The following is an 18,114-nucleotide window of genomic DNA, read 5'->3' as shown; positions in this document are numbered from 1 at the left end:
CCCAAGGATAAACACGCCTGGCGTTACGATCCAATTATTATCCATCGATACGGCACCGCTATCCCACAACCGATCACAGCGCTAAAAACAGTGTCACCGTGAAGCTTATCGCAACGACGCTGAGCAAGTCCTGTGCCAATCGATCAGCTCCGGTCAAGCCCGATCACGCGCGCGATACCTCCCATTCATCAGCTGTCGAGTTCGCGGCTGGCTCCACCGCCGTGCAACTTGCTTGCGCATGCAAAGCGGGCGAATTTTCCTCCCGGCACTTTTGGGTCTTGGCTGATGTATCGTGTCTGCTCTTTTGTGTTTGGAGCCTACGATCGCACAAGTGCAGGAGTGCCGAACATTTGTGGGGTACGCGTCGATCGCGGGAAATGAATTGGAGGGGTGATAGGATAGATAAGATAGGCGTAAAAGATGGCTTGGTCTGATACGTTTCGGCATTTTGGTTGATTGCTTATGCGAGCTGATACGAAAACGGGCGGAATATTGGGGGTTGTTTTCTTCTCGGGTGCGCGGTCCGTAAGCGTGTTTAGTTGCTTGGAAAATGGCATCGTTTGCTTTCGGTACTGGGAAATGTTGTCCGCCCTTGGCATCGGAATCTTTATGACCGAGACTTTTCTATCAGCAAGAGCCCGGGCGCCCGGGCTTCACGCCGCCAGGTTCATTTGACCTCGTTAATTAGTGCGGCAGTCTTGCTCTAGCCTCTCCTTACCGGTTTCTTTTGTAATGTTCCTGTTCTTCTCTTGGCTCTTCGGTTACGTTTCAGCATGTGCTGGAATAACTCTAGCAAGCATTCCGCCCGGGAACATTAAACTCTGGCACTCTGCGTCAATAAGACTGACAAGACAAGAAGGAAATAGCACGAGGGCAAAGCCAGCGAAAGTTTGTTAGGTTCTTCCGGACCCCGTTGTGCTCTCCTGCGAGCTCGCCGTCCCGAACAAGAAAGAACGCGTGCCAGAATGGAAGATTGCAAGAAATGGCAAGCAGCGCGGTGACCGGACCTGACAGCTCAAGGATCACCCCGGCCCCGATCGAGCTCTTATGAGAAAGTCCACGATCCACGCGACGCAAAAAAGCGAGACGGCGGAGAACCGCAGGTCCACCGCCGCAAGCCCGCAACCACCCGGCCGGCAAGGCAGCATGGCTCGCCCATCTCGATCGACTCCCGGGCGGATGCAACCTCGAGCCCCATGCTCCCATGATCCCCCCGTGCGCCGGATGGAACGTGCCACCAACAGCCGCAGCCCGTGCGGCCGTCTGAGGTCGTGGAACGTAGAAGCGCGGGGATCATACAAGGCAAACAGGTAGCGGCGGCACCGTTGAGCTCGCAGTCGCAGGGCCGCCGCGCCCGGTCACATGAACGCACGCACCGAACCCGCCTATCCGATCGGCGAGCTCGCCGAGTGCGCGCACGCGTGGAGCGTAGGCAACTCCTGTTCGAGGCGGCCGACGCATCCCGCACGAGGGCGAGCCTTCTCTTCCTCGACCATCTTCACTTGCGTGCGGGGTTCCTCCTCTCGGCCGAACTCAATTCCCACGCTGGCTGTCTTGTCTCGTCACCGACTCGCGCCGCATTAAACTCGCCGGCACGGCCGGTTGCGTTCCACCGCGCGCGCACTCCGATCCGCACGCACCCTCGTGCCGTCATGCCCGCCCGGGCAACCAAGCAAGCAAGTGCCCGGCTCTAGCTGCACTGCACACTTGCACGCGCGCCTTGCGGTCCGGGCAACTTGGTGCCCGCATCCGGTCGCTGCGCCCGCGCGCACGGCACGGCACGGCACGGCCCGCCGCCCCTGTCCAACATGTGCGGACACGTTGGGGGCGGCGGTGGAGCCCGTGCGTCGAGACACCGGCTGCCCGCCCCCGCGCCCCTCCTCACGAGCGAGGCGCACCTCTCGCGGTCACGCCGGTGCACCTGCCGCCGGCCGAAACGAACGTGCGCGCGACAGGAAACAGGATCTGTGCCGGCGACGCTGACCGTTGACCCGCCACGGTCCGGGGCCCACCTGCAGGAGGCCTGTAGCCCGGACGCCGTCGTCGTCGAGAGAGAGCGGCAGCTGAAGAGAAGGGCAGACAACCTCAACATCGCACGTGGGGGATTGTGGGCCCGAGCGGCCCCACTCGCTCCCCCACCAACCGGACCTGGATCAGCCCGGGTGCGACGGACGTGACCGCGACCGGGCCCCACTCCGGCGCCCGGGCTGCTGGCCTGCTGCTGTGCCCGTGGGTCGCGGGTCACGTCGCCGCCCGCCGCGCGGCCCAGTCCGGCCCGCCACGTCGGCGCAGTCCAGGTCGTCGGGGTGCCGGGCCACGTGCGGCGGGACCCGCCGCCCGCGCGGGGCTGTTCGGCTCGCTCGCTGACGCCGGGACGAACCGTGCGGGAGAGACAGGGACGAGGGAGCGGCCGCGCCGGCACGGCAGCAGGCAGCAGCTCACATGAACGGCGACAGGTTTCACACCTCGAATGCTGCTAGCGCTAGCTTCTCGCGGGATCTTTTCTGGGGGCTCTCGCCGGCTGGAAAATCTGCCGGTGGGTGCCCGGGGGGATTCAGGTGCCGGGTGCTGGAGCCGAGCCTGGGATACGCACGTAGCGCTGCCGTTTGGATCCATGTGCGTGCGCGTGTGAATGATGACGCCGCTACGACTACGAGCGACCTCCCCGTGCGGGACGGCAGCGGGGTCACGAACTCATGATTCCGGCGGCGAGCGGCCGCAGAGAGTTGGTGGTTTTGACTATTTTCTGACGACTGACCACGCACGCACCCTTCGCCGCGGTGCTCTGCGAGCAGATGCTGCTAGTGGCCTGACTTCAGGAGGCGTAGATTTTGACGACTGCCTCCTGTTGGTAAGACGTGCACGTGCACGCATATTAAGTAAAATCTTTGCTCAATAATTTAGTCGATGAAATTAAACCTCAGTGATACGATGGCTAATTCACTTTCCAACAAATAGTGTTCGAATACAAACGAAAGCGTAGTAACATATCGAGCTTGTAATTTTTTCATTTGTTTTGTAGATGGGTTAGACGTATGCTTTCTCTTTTACCTTTTCACAAGTTAACCATTCTTACCTGGCGCGTCGTACATAAAGCAAAGCATAGCAAAACCTAGCTCAAAACTTTGTCCGATCAAAATTCATCGTTGTCCAGGCAACAGGTGATACAAATAACACACAGCTCGCAAGCAAAAAGATAAAGCAAACAAAAAGTTAATGTTGATTTGGTCGATCAAGGTTCATTTGCTTGTTCGTCATCACTGATTTTTTGGCGTTTGGTCGAGGGCACATCTTTGAGCCCTTCGGATTCTGGAGCTGCCTTATCTGGCGCTGCTCCATTTCCATCTTCGTGGCTGACAGCTCCATTCAGAGCAGCATTGATAGCCTCAGGGCCCAACAGAGAGACATGTTTGCTCGTGATCTTCCGGCCTGCTCTGACCTTTGGACCCCAGTGCCGTTCTGGGTTTGGAAGGAACCGCTTCACCTTCTTCGCCTGAGCCTTGCTGAGGGCAGCTACTGCCCTAGAGAAGTTCGCCTATGAAAAACATAGAAAGGAAATTTTAAAATACTATTGTCACATGTTGTGGAGAGAAAAAAACCCTACAAGGAACATTATAAGCTCAATGCTTAATAGAGGAACATACTTCTAGTGTTGGTGGCTTTGAAAGGATCGCCGTGCCTGGAGAGTCACGGGGCTGTTCCTTGATAGGATGATTCTTCACCTGTGTTGAAATTTGCAAAAAAGTTTATAAGTTGATCTATGTATAACATCCACTAATTCATACTTGAGGCTAGTTACTGAAAGAAACTTCTGATGTAAGGGAACGATCAAAATTTACCCAGCAGCGCATGATGTCCCAAATTACGTCCCAAGGGGCATCAGACTTTACCCCAAGTGGATTAACATGGGTGCTTGAGATTCGATAGCCTGCATTTAGAACTGCAGACCGAAACATAACCAAAGATGGAGAAGTGCACTTAACAGTGCCAGCTATGTTATGGAGACTGAAAAACAATGGAATGTCATGTAACTCCTGCATCACAAGAATAACTAGAATGAAGTCGACTGTTCAAAGAGTAAACACAATAATTCCTTAATTGCACATAATTTTTCAATTAAAGAGATGTAGCTGGTTGCCGAAAGACAAAAAGCTAAGCTATATAGTCTTAACTTTCAGCAAGTCCTAAAACTTGAAGGCAACCAATGCCAGTAGCAAGCATTCAGTTTTTATCATGCAGAAAGAGGAAGGGAAAAATGTATATATGGTTTATTAGTTGGGGTAACGAATCAACTAGACAACCAAATTCTTGCTTGAATAGCCTACACATCTAGATCATAGTTATGAATATGAAAACCATACATTCTTTCTTTGACTTAAGTGATAAACCATGGATAATAGGTCATCAATACATCAGCCTTGTCTAAAAAAAATCTTCCAAGTGTATGGAAACCTGGTGTTATTAGCAAGACATTAACATAAAAAACTGGCATGCTTGCTTTCAGAGTTGCATCCTCACATATGCATGATAATAAAATATTGGTAAAAGTAACAGAGATAACAGTAATAGTAATACCTCTGATACAGTAGTTAAAACTGAAGTAATTTTATAGTATGCAGGATATCTATCCTTCATTGACTTAACACCTGTCAAAGTAGAAACTACCCAGTCTTGATCATGAATAGGAGCAGACCATATTGGTCCGCCCACATTAAATTTCTTTCCACAATCACTACACTCTTGGGAGACAGCAGGCCCAATAGCAGGTGCATGCTTCACACTGTTATTCTTCAGTTCACACAGAAAAAACAAGGAAAAGGGGCAGTGTCAAGATATAATTGAGGGAACGTGTACAAAGGAGTTAAATGGTATTCAAAACACACCTTAGAAACAGTCCTCCCAAGACACTGAAGATGGAAAGAATCACAGCCAACACATTGATATATATAAGAAAGTTTAAGAGGTGTATTCTTTATTTCACTTGCAGAACTGCACATGGAACCCATATCCAACGCCGTATTAGTAAAATTAAGCACTTCAACCAAACAATGAACAAAAGAAGGAAAAAAGAAATAGCAGAGTAAAAAAACTCACGTGTATACTCGAACAAAAACACGAACATAAAAATCCATGAACACAGAGAGAACAGGCACAATATATCGCTTGTACCGATTTGCATGGCTCTGGTGTAAAAAGAAAGTGTTAAGGACAAAAGGAACTAAGATACCCGAAGGATGAAGCAAGGAAACTGCAGAATTGAATTGACCAATCGTTTAGTAAAAGCCTTCAATGGAAGCGATACATAGTTTATATATTGAAATTTGTAAATCATTTTATGTACCTCAATACTGGCAAGGAGGATTCTCAAAGCCATTTCATGGCAATATTTGCCCTTGGTTGGGTACGAACCATACCTATACAAAACATAAATGATCACTATGCTGCAAACTCCTCATTTTGAACTTTCCTTTGAACAAGTAGTCACAAAGAACCAAATTTGACGTACTTGGAGTAACAAACTTCTCCATTGGTACCACAAAGAACTGCCATATCAGTGGCAGTGCACATCAATAGCCCACCATCTGCAACAGCCTGTACAGCTGAGTCGAGGAATATAGATGGCGACCCATAAGGGTCAAGATCAACCTAAGAACGTGGAGAAAACAAAAATCAAGAGAGGAGCAATTCCACATTAGGTAAAATCTATCTTTAATATATATAGAGATGATCGTTATCAGTCAATGCAAATTTCAATGCCATGTTTACGTGTGACTTTTGAGTCCTTCGACCTATAAGAACAAGGTTTACCCTTTTAATACCACAAACTTCAAATTTTAGAGCCTCAGATATAGTTAATAGTCTTAGCCAGAGATATAACCAGAGAAATGTATCATTCCAATCAAAAGGTAGTGTATACATGACAATGTTGAATTCGCCATGCTTTCATCCTTTATTGCATAAGGCCTCATCTTAGAAAGAATATGGGTAAAAAATGTCAGATTTAAAAATATTGACAGGAAGGGCGGACACCCCCCCCCCCCGGGTTAGATGTTGAGAGGATGCAAGTCTCGAACCGGCTAGCTAACTGAGAGCGCACTCCAATCACCATCAGCCCGTGAGAGTGCTTGATAAAAATATGTAATACTCAAATGCCTTACCACATCAAATTCTTTTGGATGCGTGAGCATATAAACTCGAGCATCAGCCAAGTGAGCTTCCACCTTATTAGTAGCGGAAGCACCATTGAATTTTATGTTTCGCTTGCAAGATTCGACAGAAGCTGAAGAAACAAGAACCAAAATGAAATCAAGCGGGGGATCATCAAATTCTAGGAATGCAAAAGGCAAGTTTAGGAAAATGTGAAATTACCTTTATCATTGTCCAAAGCAACTACCTTTCCTAAGCCATCGACTTCACGGGCATACCGGAGAGATCTCAACCCAGAAGCAGCCAAAGCCTGCAGTTTTTTTAGCAGTGCAAACTAGATATAAGTTAATGTTAACTTGGAGATATATAGATACAGCATTGCCATATTATGAGATGTGTCACCTCAAGAACAAGTGGTGGCTTAAGCTCTCTGGTTACTTTCCAGGAAGGTGTTTTTGTTGCTTCTTTTGGCACATCATCAACTTCACCTTCAGCTTGATTTAGATCCTTTTCAGAAACAACATCCATTTCATCAAGCTGGCTTGTTGAAGCATCCTCTCCATTCTGAACGGATGCTTCACCCTGTTTGTTTTTTTGATGTGATTTATTCCTCTTATTCGCCAGCTCTTCATGTTCTTCCTTGCGCTTGGCAACAAAGGTCCTTAAAACAGCAATGGACATGTCTCGGTTGTGAACCTGATCAAAGCAGTAAACTTAAACTTTTGAATCATATGTAATTTCTCCTCAACATACCAGCTTCGAAACAATAACTAATCTTGACAATCAAAAGCAGTAACTATTTCACTAGAAAAGAAAAATTATTCATAGTCATGTATACTTCACAGTTTGTAACCATTATCTTCTTTAATGAAAACCAAAATAAGCAGTCCGATTTGAACCCATTCGAATACATTTTTTTGTCAATAGTACACAAGAATATCACATATAGAAATTCAATGTACCCTTCGCGGTTCCACCATATATCTAGGAAATTTCAAGCTTACGCTGCATCCCATATACTGTGACACAGTACTATAAGCAAAAACGTTTCATAGATAAATTCCTTCAGCTAGGCACAAACCACCCGGATGGCAGAATTAGGTAAACTCGGAGGCAAATATTTGATCACCCACTGGCTGGCACCCAAACTCGGTTGGCAGAATGACAGAATGTCAAATATACAAATTAAAATAGCTGTTTGGGTTTTTGACATATCTTCAAGAAATTTCAAACTTAAATGCTTCCAGTTTAGAAGAGGTAGTATATGCAAATGAATTGCAATAACTAAATAGATTTAGCTGGGCAAAAAGCACCCAGGTGGTAGAATGAGATAAACTTGAAGCCTACAGAACCAATCGCAGACCAATCACGGAACAGCACCCAATTTTGAATCCTCCAAAATACCGCAAAGCTCTAGAGACCTATCAACTGGAAGTCGGCAGGTCAGCCCAGTAAATTGTACAAGTTAAATTCAAGGGTTCAAGCCTGTATCTCCAATCCACAGCTTGTAAGCCTCAAGCCAACGCAGATAAGAATCGGATAGAACAGCGCCCCCAAATAAAAGTGAAAAAACGAAAAAAGTTAACATGAAAAATGGAAGACGGAGGGACCTGCACGGGATTGAAGAAGACGGCGTTGCTCTTGAGAAAAAGGATCTCAGCTTCGCCCTCCCTCCTGATCTCGTAGTCCTTGAGCTTGTCCTCCACTTCCGCCATGTCTCCGAATCCAAAACCTAGCCCCTGAATCCAACCAAAATAGCACAAGGGGGCCGGGGTAGCCGGGCTCGGAGCGCTGGATCTGACGGAGAGGGTGGAGAAGGAGCGGAGCGGAGGTGGATGGCGTAGAGAGGAAGCGAGAGAGCAGAGCGAGAGGCGGCGGCTGCGGCGGCGTTGGTGTTGTGGCGGCGAAACGTTCGGACGAGGTTTAGTTGAACCCTAACTTTTTTTTTCGGAAAATAAACTGAGGAACTGACGCCAAAATCGGGCTAAGATTTTGTACTGTTTCTTTATTTAAAAAAAAACGTTGTACTTTTTCAATATTATAAACAGAACTTTAACCGGGGGCTGAAGTCCTGAAGGACCTGTGCTTTCAGAATTTAAATATTAAACATCGCTTTGTAATGTACTACCATAATCGATCCAAAGTTCAAAACAAACTGTAATCGGATTTATAGTTTTCCCCCATTCCAAACATTAAACGTTTATGAAAAATATACCATAAAAAATTTAAGGAATAGGTAGGGATTATGAGAAATATTTCTCTGCAAAGTCAACCTTCTTTCCTCATGATCCTCGCCTTGTGTCTATATAAGGCAAACTACATTAATAAACACGCTAGTGGTCAAGATTGTTATATAGGACAAATTTGTAAAATTTGTATTTTTACGATGTGAAGGAGAGAATGAGCTGAGAGAACGATATGGTTATTTCACGAAGCAACTACACTAAAGTTTACATAAATGAGATAATTTTGTCGCTAACGTACGAGGAGTTGTTGCTATGCAAATCATATTATTTATTTTTAAAACACGAATCAAGGGATCACATAATGCCACACAATTTAAAAAGACAACGTCATTATAAGGGTTGTGGTTGAATCATCTCAAGTGACAGTACACGAAACTGCTTATTAAACAGCGCAAATATACTTGCCATAGCGTGTTTTGTGAAGAAAAAAACTTATGAAATCCGATTCATCGTCTTTTGTTTTTCCAACTAGTGAATACCAAATTGATCGTTGTTAGAGGTGATTTTTCGAGCGTATAAGATTGATATGTACTCCCTCCGTTCCAAATTATAGGTCGTTTTAGCTTTTTTAGATTCATAGATATTATTATGCATCTAGGCATACACTATATCTAGATGCATAATAATATCTATGAACCTAGAAAAGCCAAACGACCTACAATTTGGAACGGAGGGAGTACATACTTAATGTCGAATGCCTGTGGCAAGGTGAAGATCGCTTGGTTCAATTTTTAATCGAAGGTGCTCGTAAGAAAAGTGTATATTCGTAGGGTGGGTGTGTATGTATATTTGTTTTGAAAAAAAAGATCTCGTCAACCTCCACAAGTTTCAACTGACAGAAGCACTTGCTACTGCTAGAGGTCCCGTTTGAAATAACGAATTGTACGGAAAAAATATTTCAGAGGAATCCCGATAAACCCTCACATCCTGATTCCTGAATGGGCGCGAATGGTTCAGTACAAGTAGTCCGGAAGCTAGACAATCGCTAAACTAAACATCACTTCACAAGCCCATAAGGACATAACGTCACGTCCCCGGGATGGCGGCTGGAAAATACATGTTTGATTGCCTATTTGTCTTGCCAAGTGCCAACCTTAAAGGCTAGGCAAGGCAAACCTCGTTGGGCGAGGCCAATTTGGCTCTCCCTCAAAAGCAAGGGAATCCATCTTGTTCAAATCCGAACTAAGCAAAGCAACCAAATATGCATTTTTCTTTCCTCTTAACCTTCCTAGGCAAGGCTAGGTAAGGATAGGCAAGAGAACCAAACAAGGAACACACTATTTAGGATAGTCTTTAGGTTAGACATGTTCTTATATCTGCATACATACACATATATGATGCCAACATTTGATGGGCAAACTGAAAAAGGGCCCCATATCAAACATATGTACATTCAGTGACAAGATGTGGCGTACAAACAGACTGATAACTGCAACAGTAAGTAAGGCTTGCACTTTGCTCAGGAAGCAAACCACTTTTACAGGTCCAGAGCAACACATTTTTGTCATGAGATTATCCATTCCATCCTAAAGCATGAGGTTGGAAAAATACTGCTCAAATTCTTGATCAACTGTCAGCTTCTTCTCACCTGATTCATTGCCATCAACACGGCCAACTCCACCATTTAGTATCCAAATCAAGCAAACAAATTCAAAAGAAACATGTGTGGGAGTACTTACCGTGGTAGCCACCTTGGCCTGTTGATAAGATCTGGAAATCGTCAATGCCATTCGAGTAAAGCTTCTCATCCATGATATGAGCAGCAGAACCATAGACATCGTCGCTTGCTAGTTCATCCTTCATTAGGTCATCATACTGTTCAAGTACATTATATATCCTTTCCAGGTCATCATGTGGTTGCAGCATCAGACCTGAATGATCATGCTCCGCATCGTGCATAACCCAGCTGTCAGTCTCTCTGGTGCCACTGCTATGTGAACTGCTATCTGAGCTACTGGATGCAAATGTTCGTATCTCAAACTTTTTTCTCATAGACTGACCCTGAATTCCATTTTTAGAGTCCACTTCAATGCACCCACCAAACAGGCTTAGAGTGTTCTCACAAGAGTCCAATTCTTCAGGTATGCTGACCATGTCCGTGCAAGAGTTTTTGTTCATGAAAATGCCATCATTTCCCAAGCTTTCTGTGGTTGCAGAATCATCCTCCTGGCAAGATAATCGGTTCCGAAACTTGTATTTAAGTGATAACAGCCTTGGATCGACCAGCTCATACTGTGATTTCCTTTTCTTAAGTGGACTGTTGATAGTGTAAACTTTTTCCACGCTGCTGGAACTGTAACAAAAATTGTTAGGCACCTTACAAACTAGAACTTCATTTTGAGATAGACACAGAACAGTAAGCAATCACCTAGAAAACAAAGTTATCACCACCAAGTATCAAAACGAGGTGGCACCTCATATATCTAAAGCTTTTTTTCAATAGATTACGCAATGTTCTTGTCATTATCTGTTCCTGCTAACATCATCATTCAGTATTTCAATATCATTTGTTAATAATTCACATGGCATTCTTATCATCTCTTCTCTCTGGGCTGAGGTGACCCAGTCCAACGCACATAGTGGGACAATTTAGTGTCCTCATACATAGTCTCATACACATTATTTGGTCATTTCATGCACCCTGCCACCCTTAGCAGGCATGGAGGAGCATATGAAAAGGACACGTGTCACTAATTTGGTGGCATTCAGTTAGGACTTGCAAAACTTAAACTTCTCTTTCCATTCTTTCTGGGGCATTAGTTGTTTATTACGCGTTATCACAGCTGGTCACTCGAACGTACCAACACATATGAAGACTGATTTTCAGTTAGTCGTGCCAACACATATATGACTTTGCACAGGTGCAGGTTGCAATTATTGAATTGGTATGCTGTAACTGTACTAGGGCAAATATCAGATAATACTGTGCACATATGGGATCCTCAATGTACTGTTGAGGTTTGTCCTCCAGAGTTGAGAACCACAAACCCAGACTACGCTTAAATGAAGCATTGTCATCATGGCATAGCAAGGTGAAGTACAGCACTGCAGGCCACACTGTAAACTTTGGAGTACCATGTGCCATCCCTTTCAATAAAAATAACATAAAAGGAACAGCAAACCAACAGGCACTCTTTTCTAATGATTCAATAAACTGATGGTTGGCTTCATTTTTCAATACCATGGAAAGTGTCAGCCTGTTCGCTCCAGCTTATAAGCCGGCTGAAAAGCTGAAACGGCTGATTTGTTGTGAGAAGAAAACACTGTTTGGTGGATGATAAACCGGCTTAATAAGCTGAAGCGAACAGGCTGTGCTTTTGATGTGCCCTGATCTAAGTCTACCTAAACTTCATAGACTGGGGGTGGACATTTTTTCTGTTAATGGAAACAAGGGGTGTTTGCACCTCCATTATCCAAAAGAAAAAAACTGCCTAATTACTGTTTCTGATGTCCTTTCTTTTTCCTTATCTTTGCTAGCCATAAACATACCAACACAAATCCTGCTCAACGAAGTTGCAGTACTCTTTTAAGACTACTGTCCAGTTCGTTTCATCGCTTGATAGACCACAAGATTAATTACGTGAAGTGTATAATGTTATGTTTCTTCTCCCCAAAATCCTAGCTCGTAGTTCTTCCGAAACGCGAGACCATGCGAAACCAGAATATATGCACAAAGATGCCAATCCCTTTGGTTCACTTTTAAAGCTTTAGCTCTAGGTGTGTAACCATAAATCCATTGCAAGGACAGCTTGCCGATTCCCCATTTCTGTAAAGAGATCTCACCCGAATCACGCCAGACTACTCATTCGTTCTACCTCAAGCTCTTGCCTAATCACTGCATACATGAACAACAACAGGAGACGAGAACGGAGAACACCCCACGTTCCTAAACGATCAACAATAACTGGTGGCAGGCAAATCAAGAAAACGAATTCCACGTAAGCTTAAACAGCAGCGGGGTGGAGAGGGTGCGGTACTGACCAGCCTTTGAGGCTGAGGGTGCGCTGGTTGGTGGAAGCTGACTCCTCCGCGTCCGCCGCCGCCTCCGCCGCATACTCCATCTCCTCCTTCGCCCCCATGCCGCAACCCCCACCGCGATCCGAGAGAGAGAGAAAGGAGGAACCGAGCAAGTGGTGCCTAATCTAGAGCTGCCACCACCTCGGCCGAACAGTTGCAAGAAATGGGGAGGGAGAGGGGTGTGCATGTGTCATGTTGTGCTGTGTCTGTGTCTGTGCGTGAGAGTGGAGAGGCCCATCCCAATCCCATTCCATGGGCTCTAATGCGACCGGATCCTCTGCGGAGTAGAGAGAGGTAGGCACTTGTGTGGACTGTGGAGTGATGGGGCTTACGGTTTCTTCGTAGAAGACCCCCAGCGAGCCAGCGATGGATACCCGGCCCACACCCCAGCGGATGGATACCCGGCCGCCCGGCCCATGGCGAATCGAAGACCCAACCAAGGAATCGTCGACTTCTCATTGCATACCTCCGAAACTTCGAAAAAACACTTTCGAAGTTATCAAAACAAAGTACACCGAGTGTAATCATGAAAAGAAAAGAACCATGTAACCACTAATCAGTGTCAGCTGCCGATTCTCGAGGAATTTGCATCACATGCATCCACCGCTGTCCGCTCAGACTCTAGCAATTCCGGTACGAATATCCCTATGAACTTTCTGTACCTTGAGCATTTGCTCGGCCAAACATTCTCCCAGAAAGAACAAAGGAAGTTCCAGCAGAAGTAAGAAATAGAGCACAATAAGACCGGGGAAGAAAACATGCCATCAACCTTTTGATGCATAAACATCACAGAGAAGTGAACATTAGTTGTACAAGAACTCAGCACATCGAACAGCTGGTTCCACACTCGGTTTGTTAGGATAAGCAGGGATTAGACCACATCCCCAGATTGGCAGGAAAATCAGTCATCCCTCCACCAATCTGAAGGGGATCGGTCTAACAGCTTTCACCTCCACCTCCCGAAACAGCTTTCACGGGTTTTGTTAGTAGCTACTAGCATTAGCTAAGTCCTGCTCACAGGCAGCTACTTACACCATGTAAGAAGCATCCTCTTCGCCATTTCCTGTGCCATGCCACCCATCACTGACCTGGTGCTTGCAGATTGGGCATGTACCCTGTTGGCGCAGCCATGGGTCGATGCAGTTTACGTGGAACTGTAAAAAACAAGGGGTTAAGTAAGAAATCTTGTGGTGATGCCTTAGGCACATCAACATTAGCAATATGTTGGGTGTATATATTTCAAAACAGTGCGTTTTCATTTATGCACACGCAGCAACATCAACCCTCCATAGACAAGCCTATGTGCATGCAACACAAGCTGACAAGTACCTGCACTGGCATACCAGGATCAAAATCTAAGGCATGCTCAGGGACAAGGCTAACATAGGTCGTGTACAATAACCTCTTAGGTTCTTACCAAACATCACATGTAGGAATCCAGTGGTGCGGCGACATGGAGTAGGGGATTGGGATTCACACCTTTTGGCCATTTGTCCTATTTCATTTGTGATTCCTAACATACATCGTTGTTTTGAGACATCTGATACCTAATATTCTGGCTTTGAGTGTAGGCCAAAAGTATGACAAATCAGAGCTCTATGGGGGAAAAGCGTGACAAAGCAAAAGAGTAAGCCATTGATGTGTCAACTAGCCAATCAAATTCAAGGTCGCTTTGAAAAGCATTCCAGATCTGAGTAGAGTAATTACAATGACATAGTTCGGGTTCACTACTTTCTGTTCTGAATAATAAACAGCACAGCAACTCAGACTGGTACATACTCCTACAGTCACAGATAAGTGACATTTTGGGGCTGTTTTAAGTAAACAAATTCAAACTTCGGTTAAAAATACTTTTATATGTTAAATTTGGATATTTAAAATGATATGAGCAGATTTGTCCCGAAACATAGTTTCATAGAACTATACTTTTTCTATGTTTTATAAATATTTTGTAACAAGAAGCACTAGCCAAAGTTGTGTTTTGGAGACCGTCTCATCTCCAAAGCTTCACTTATGAGTGACTGAAAGGAGTATAAAGCAAGTGGCCAACCAAGTGTGAGATGTACACAGTAAGGTAAGGTGTGAGTCTGGTCCTGCAGGACAAGGGCTCCTAGCTGCCGCTTGTGCCAAGTCTTTTTCTAAGAAGATGACATGCAGTGAGGAGCGTTTAGCAAGTCTAATTAGTAACGAGTGAAGTGATGTGCTGTTTTAGTGTTTTTTGGCTAGTGGCGCGGATGATGTAAAAATTTAAAACAGGGGACATACAAAACTGACACAGATTATGTGCTTAACCCTGGCTTGGGTCCTGTTGCAATGCATATGGACCAGGGGTTTTGCCCTGGAATTTAATGACACATGCATAACAACAGTAGTAACTGTTAAAAAACCTTTCATTATCACTATGTCACTATATCCATCCACAAAATGCATTAAATGCACCAGTCAACCCTGTTGGTACACCAAAATATTGTTTTGGTTTCACAACATGATTTTAGGATGTTGGCAAACAACATGCCAAGTTACCATACCATGCTAGAGCTAACAGGTGTTACCAGGATCATTTCATAACGGGAAACAAAATCAAGTCATCTGCAGGTGCCATCCAAGGAAAACCAATGGTTGGATAATGAACATGGTCACCTGATGCAAACATGGTAGGCTTCTCAACAGATCACCCACAGCGACTTGCTCCAAGCAAACACTGCATGTTAGTTCATCCTCTGATGTTTTGCTGGTTCCATCTGCTGCTTTGAAACCATCCTGCTTTTTCTGCACAGAAGAGATGAATCATGGCCCAAAGTCTTAAGTCTGAACCGTGTATCTGCTACCACACAAAGGCTGATGGTTATCACACTAGCTATTTGATTCTTAACAATAGCTATTACATCGGATAGGAAAGTGTAAACTGGAAAACTATTAACACAGCATATCAATCCCAAAGCTAGCCAGGCAGCAACCAATTACTTCAATAAATAAAGACTGAATAAAAAACCTAAAAATGCATTACCAAGTTATACCAAAACGTAAAATACATATATGTTAGCTTTATAAAGGAATAGGGTAACAATATATTGCAATATATATCTGACTGACAAATATCACATCACAGATAACATGATTTTAACAGCCTGCATAATTGATGTTAGTAATGCACTTTCAAGTAATGACACCTTGAGAAACAGGTCAGTGTTTATCAATTACCTCATTGCCAGACCCAGTGGAGGAAGTTGATAGCTGAGATGGCCCATCACTATTGACAAAAGAAATGGTTAGAAACACATCACAGAGACAATTTACTCCATTTCAGAATTAAATGCTTGGCCACATGTTGATGATGGGAGACATTGCAACCAATTTGATAGGGCCATCTAAACAATGCAACCCTAAGGATAATTCATCTTACCTTTTTCGGGCAGAGGCATTCCCCTTTTGTGCCTGAACTTTGTATTTGAAGACAGGAAGAGCATTTATTTCTTCTTCACTCATAGAAGGAGCATGCGGGCTATTGTCAGCATCCAAAGCTCTCAGAGCATCATAGTCTGAACATAAAGATTTTCCAAGGCGCTAAGTTTGCAGGAAACACTACAAACCATCAAACGAATTGAATGGAGCATATTAGCACACCTAAATCATCAAATTCGCGATCAAGAAGTGCCAGTTGAAGTCTAAGGCTCTGCAACCGGCCTCTTGTCGCAAGGGCTATTGTTGGTGGTACATGCACACGCAGCTCAGTGTGTCCAAGAAAACCATTGGCAGCGGCAGCATGAGCTTGCGCCTGCGCTTGGAGCTGCTGGCATGTGGCGTACATTCTAAGGCTCGTGGCCATTAGGAAGACTCCCAAGACAAGCCAAAGCTACAAGAAAAAGACAATATCGCGCAATCCGACAAATATATGGTAATCAAACTGTTACATACTTGCACATTTCAACACATAAGAGCCCAATTATAAAAGGCTCGCAGACACCATGCATGCAACATGAATAACTTACCAAAAAATTGGGAGACATCTGGTGCGAGTTCAGTACCATGAACAAAAGAAGTACTGCCCAATAAACACCACAATGTTAGCTAAGAGAAACCTAACCTTTTAACAGCTCAGGGCTCAGCAGAATTAGCAATAGACAGGGCGTGCCCACATTACCTGTGACAAGAAAAGCCAAGGAATTGCTATGCACTGGCCTGCCCCCTGCATGAATTCGCTGCGCACAAGCATACATATGAATGGAGTCAGAGATCCAGGACAAGGAATCCGGTTAAGATACACTTCCAGCACTAGCATTTTAGCAAAATGCACCAAGAGGTGCGCAGACAGAAACTCACCATGGCGCGGCGGTCGGGAGCGAACCCCGGGAAACCACCGGCCTCGATGTCCGCCCTGCTCCCCCGGAACACGAAGCTCATGGCGCCGACCAGCCACCGCCACCGCAACGCGGAAAGTTGGCTCCAAAGCCGCAGTCCCCCTTCTGCCCCTCGCAGTCGCAGCAAGGAAACTGCCCCTGGACCAGAAGCAGAGGAGATCACCGACAATATATATGGAGAAGAGCCGGAGAGCGACGCCCCAACCGAACCACAGCTAGAAACTCCGGCAGTCCGAAGCGATCCGGGCGCGGAAATGAAATGCCGGGATAAACCCTGAAGCTTCCAGAAGCTTCGCCTAGCACACGGCTTGGGGGCCGACCGGACCGAATCGGGAGCCGGAAGAGGAGGGCGAGGATGGTTTCGAGAAGGGCGCGCACAGGATCGAAGGCGAGGTGCCTCCCGCCGCGGCGGTGATTCGCTTGCTGGCGGAGAACGAGAGCAGCAGCTGCGAATGGGGAAAACTGGAAAAGAGAAGGGGAGAGCCGGAGAGGAACCAGAACGGCGTGCCGCGTGCGCCGCAGCACCGGGCACAGGCACAGGCCGTAGAGGATGCGTGGGCGACTGGGCGTGGCAATCGGTGCCGTTCGATGGGTGATGGACAGCACGCTGAATGTAGGGGCACTAGTGTAGGGGATCCGTTCAAATTTTATCCCGTAAAAGCGTTTAAAAAAATTGTAGGGGAACTTTGTGTGTTTTGGGGAGGAGAAGATTTCAGTATTTGGGTCTCAATTCACGAGCCTTCCAATATTTGATTCGCATGCCTTGCAAAATTTGACATCGTGGGCGCGAATTCTTTTTCATTTCAGGTGTTTTCTTCTCTTTTCTTTATTTCCCTTCTATTCTTTTTTTTGTTCAATTTCCAGCCCAGATGAAAAGTCGATTTTGCCTGCTTATTCTCATACGCTTCTGCTCCTTCGTTCTGCCGCCGCCGGCAAAGGTCCATTGCGTCGCCGCGGCTGCGCGTGAAGGACTGCTTTGCCTGCGCCTCGCCGCGAGCTCTCAACGGCAAAGCAGCCCAGTGGTGCGTGTGTTGGCCTACGAAAATCCAAAGCCTCTCCCCGCTACCTGCTGCTCCTTTCTTCACCGATCTAGCACCAAAATCCAAGCTCAATCCCAATTAATACTTTTCTTGCTCCATCCATCCTCATGCGATTAGCAAAGCAACACCCAAGCAGCTGCACTTTAAGCATCGCATCCTCACGCGGGCGTACGGGCAAGTGGCCAACTCCGGCCCACACGCAACACTGCAGCGAGCAGGGGAAGGGCATGCGCCGGTGCTAGCGAGTAGGATGGTGAGCGCCTGGACGAGCGCCTTTGCCCTGCAATGATGCTGAGCAGCGAGAGC

General features: G+C 45.9%; 3 protein-coding genes across 5 annotated transcripts; all 3 read right to left on the bottom strand.

Moving 5' to 3' along the window:
- Positions 1-3,103: 3,103 nt before the first annotated feature.
- Positions 3,104-8,103, bottom strand: LOC117839515 (tRNA (guanine(26)-N(2))-dimethyltransferase 1). Its single transcript, XM_034719857.2, has 12 exons — positions 7,758-8,103; positions 6,550-6,843; positions 6,370-6,457; positions 6,159-6,280; positions 5,507-5,646; positions 5,342-5,414; positions 5,095-5,183; positions 4,884-4,989; positions 4,576-4,788; positions 3,840-4,034; positions 3,645-3,722; positions 3,104-3,535 (listed from the first exon to the last, which is right to left on the bottom strand). Exons 1-12 carry the CDS (start codon positions 7,860-7,862, stop codon positions 3,233-3,235), a joined length of 1,806 nt encoding a protein of 601 aa, XP_034575748.1. The 5' UTR covers positions 7,863-8,103; the 3' UTR covers positions 3,104-3,232.
- A 1,570-nt stretch (positions 8,104-9,673) lies between these two features.
- Positions 9,674-12,630, bottom strand: LOC117838317 (uncharacterized). The gene is made up of 3 exons (XM_034718295.2): positions 12,375-12,630; positions 10,073-10,686; positions 9,674-9,981 (listed from the first exon to the last, which is right to left on the bottom strand). Exons 1-3 carry the CDS (start codon positions 12,470-12,472, stop codon positions 9,920-9,922), a joined length of 774 nt encoding a protein of 257 aa, XP_034574186.1. The 5' UTR covers positions 12,473-12,630; the 3' UTR covers positions 9,674-9,919.
- A 539-nt stretch (positions 12,631-13,169) lies between these two features.
- On the bottom strand, positions 13,170-17,352 carry LOC117838316 (E3 ubiquitin-protein ligase SDIR1). 3 transcript variants are annotated; one of them, XM_034718293.2, is made up of 9 exons: positions 17,147-17,352; positions 16,731-16,906; positions 16,552-16,609; positions 16,400-16,452; positions 16,035-16,263; positions 15,814-15,949; positions 15,612-15,660; positions 15,051-15,179; positions 13,170-13,564 (listed from the first exon to the last, which is right to left on the bottom strand). In XM_034718293.2, the coding sequence occupies exons 2-9, from the start codon at positions 16,809-16,811 to the stop codon at positions 13,439-13,441; spliced, it is 861 nt and encodes a 286-aa protein (XP_034574184.1). In that variant the 5' UTR covers positions 16,812-16,906; positions 17,147-17,352; the 3' UTR covers positions 13,170-13,438. The 3 variants fall into 3 exon arrangements, with proteins under 3 accessions (XP_034574184.1, XP_034574185.1, XP_034574183.1); XM_034718294.2 differs by having other exon boundaries at positions 16,731-16,900; XM_034718292.2 differs by having other exon boundaries at positions 16,731-17,352.
- Between the last annotated feature and the right edge of the window lie 762 nt (positions 17,353-18,114).

This window comes from Setaria viridis, chromosome 9 (assembly GCF_005286985.2).
Source record: "Setaria viridis chromosome 9, Setaria_viridis_v4.0, whole genome shotgun sequence".
Taxonomy (NCBI): domain Eukaryota; kingdom Viridiplantae; phylum Streptophyta; class Magnoliopsida; order Poales; family Poaceae; genus Setaria; species Setaria viridis.
Note: the sequence above shows the minus strand (reverse complement) of the source record. Positions and strands in the feature narration are given on the sequence as shown.

What these genes read in the sequence shown, in the direction of transcription:
- LOC117839515 (XM_034719857.2), bottom strand. Translation starts at nt 7,862, where the DNA reads ATGGCGGAAGTGGAGGACAAGCTCAAGGACTACGAGATCAGGAGGGAG. An exon ending in AGCCACCACTTGTTCTTGAG is followed by an intron (nt 6,458 to 6,549) that starts GTGACACATCTC and finishes AAAAAACTGCAG; the next exon opens with GCTTTGGCTGCTTCTGGGTT. An exon ending in CAAAGCCACCAACACTAGAA is followed by an intron (nt 3,536 to 3,644) that starts GTATGTTCCTCT and finishes TGTTTTTCATAG; the next exon opens with GCGAACTTCTCTAGGGCAGT.
- LOC117838317 (XM_034718295.2), bottom strand. Translation starts at nt 12,472, where the DNA reads ATGGGGGCGAAGGAGGAGATGGAGTATGCGGCGGAGGCGGCGGCGGAC. An exon ending in ACCCTCAGCCTCAAAGGCTG is followed by an intron (nt 10,687 to 12,374) that starts GTCAGTACCGCA and finishes TTTTTGTTACAG; the next exon opens with TTCCAGCAGCGTGGAAAAAG. An exon ending in AGGCCAAGGTGGCTACCACG is followed by an intron (nt 9,982 to 10,072) that starts GTAAGTACTCCC and finishes GCAATGAATCAG; the next exon opens with GTGAGAAGAAGCTGACAGTT.
- LOC117838316 (XM_034718292.2), bottom strand. Translation starts at nt 16,811, where the DNA reads ATGAGCTTCGTGTTCCGGGGGAGCAGGGCGGACATCGAGGCCGGTGGT. An exon ending in AGATGTCTCCCAATTTTTTG is followed by an intron (nt 16,264 to 16,399) that starts GTAAGTTATTCA and finishes TTTTTCTTGTAG; the next exon opens with CTTTGGCTTGTCTTGGGAGT. An exon ending in AATGCCTCTGCCCGAAAAAG is followed by an intron (nt 15,661 to 15,813) that starts GTAAGATGAATT and finishes TTTTGTCAATAG; the next exon opens with TGATGGGCCATCTCAGCTAT.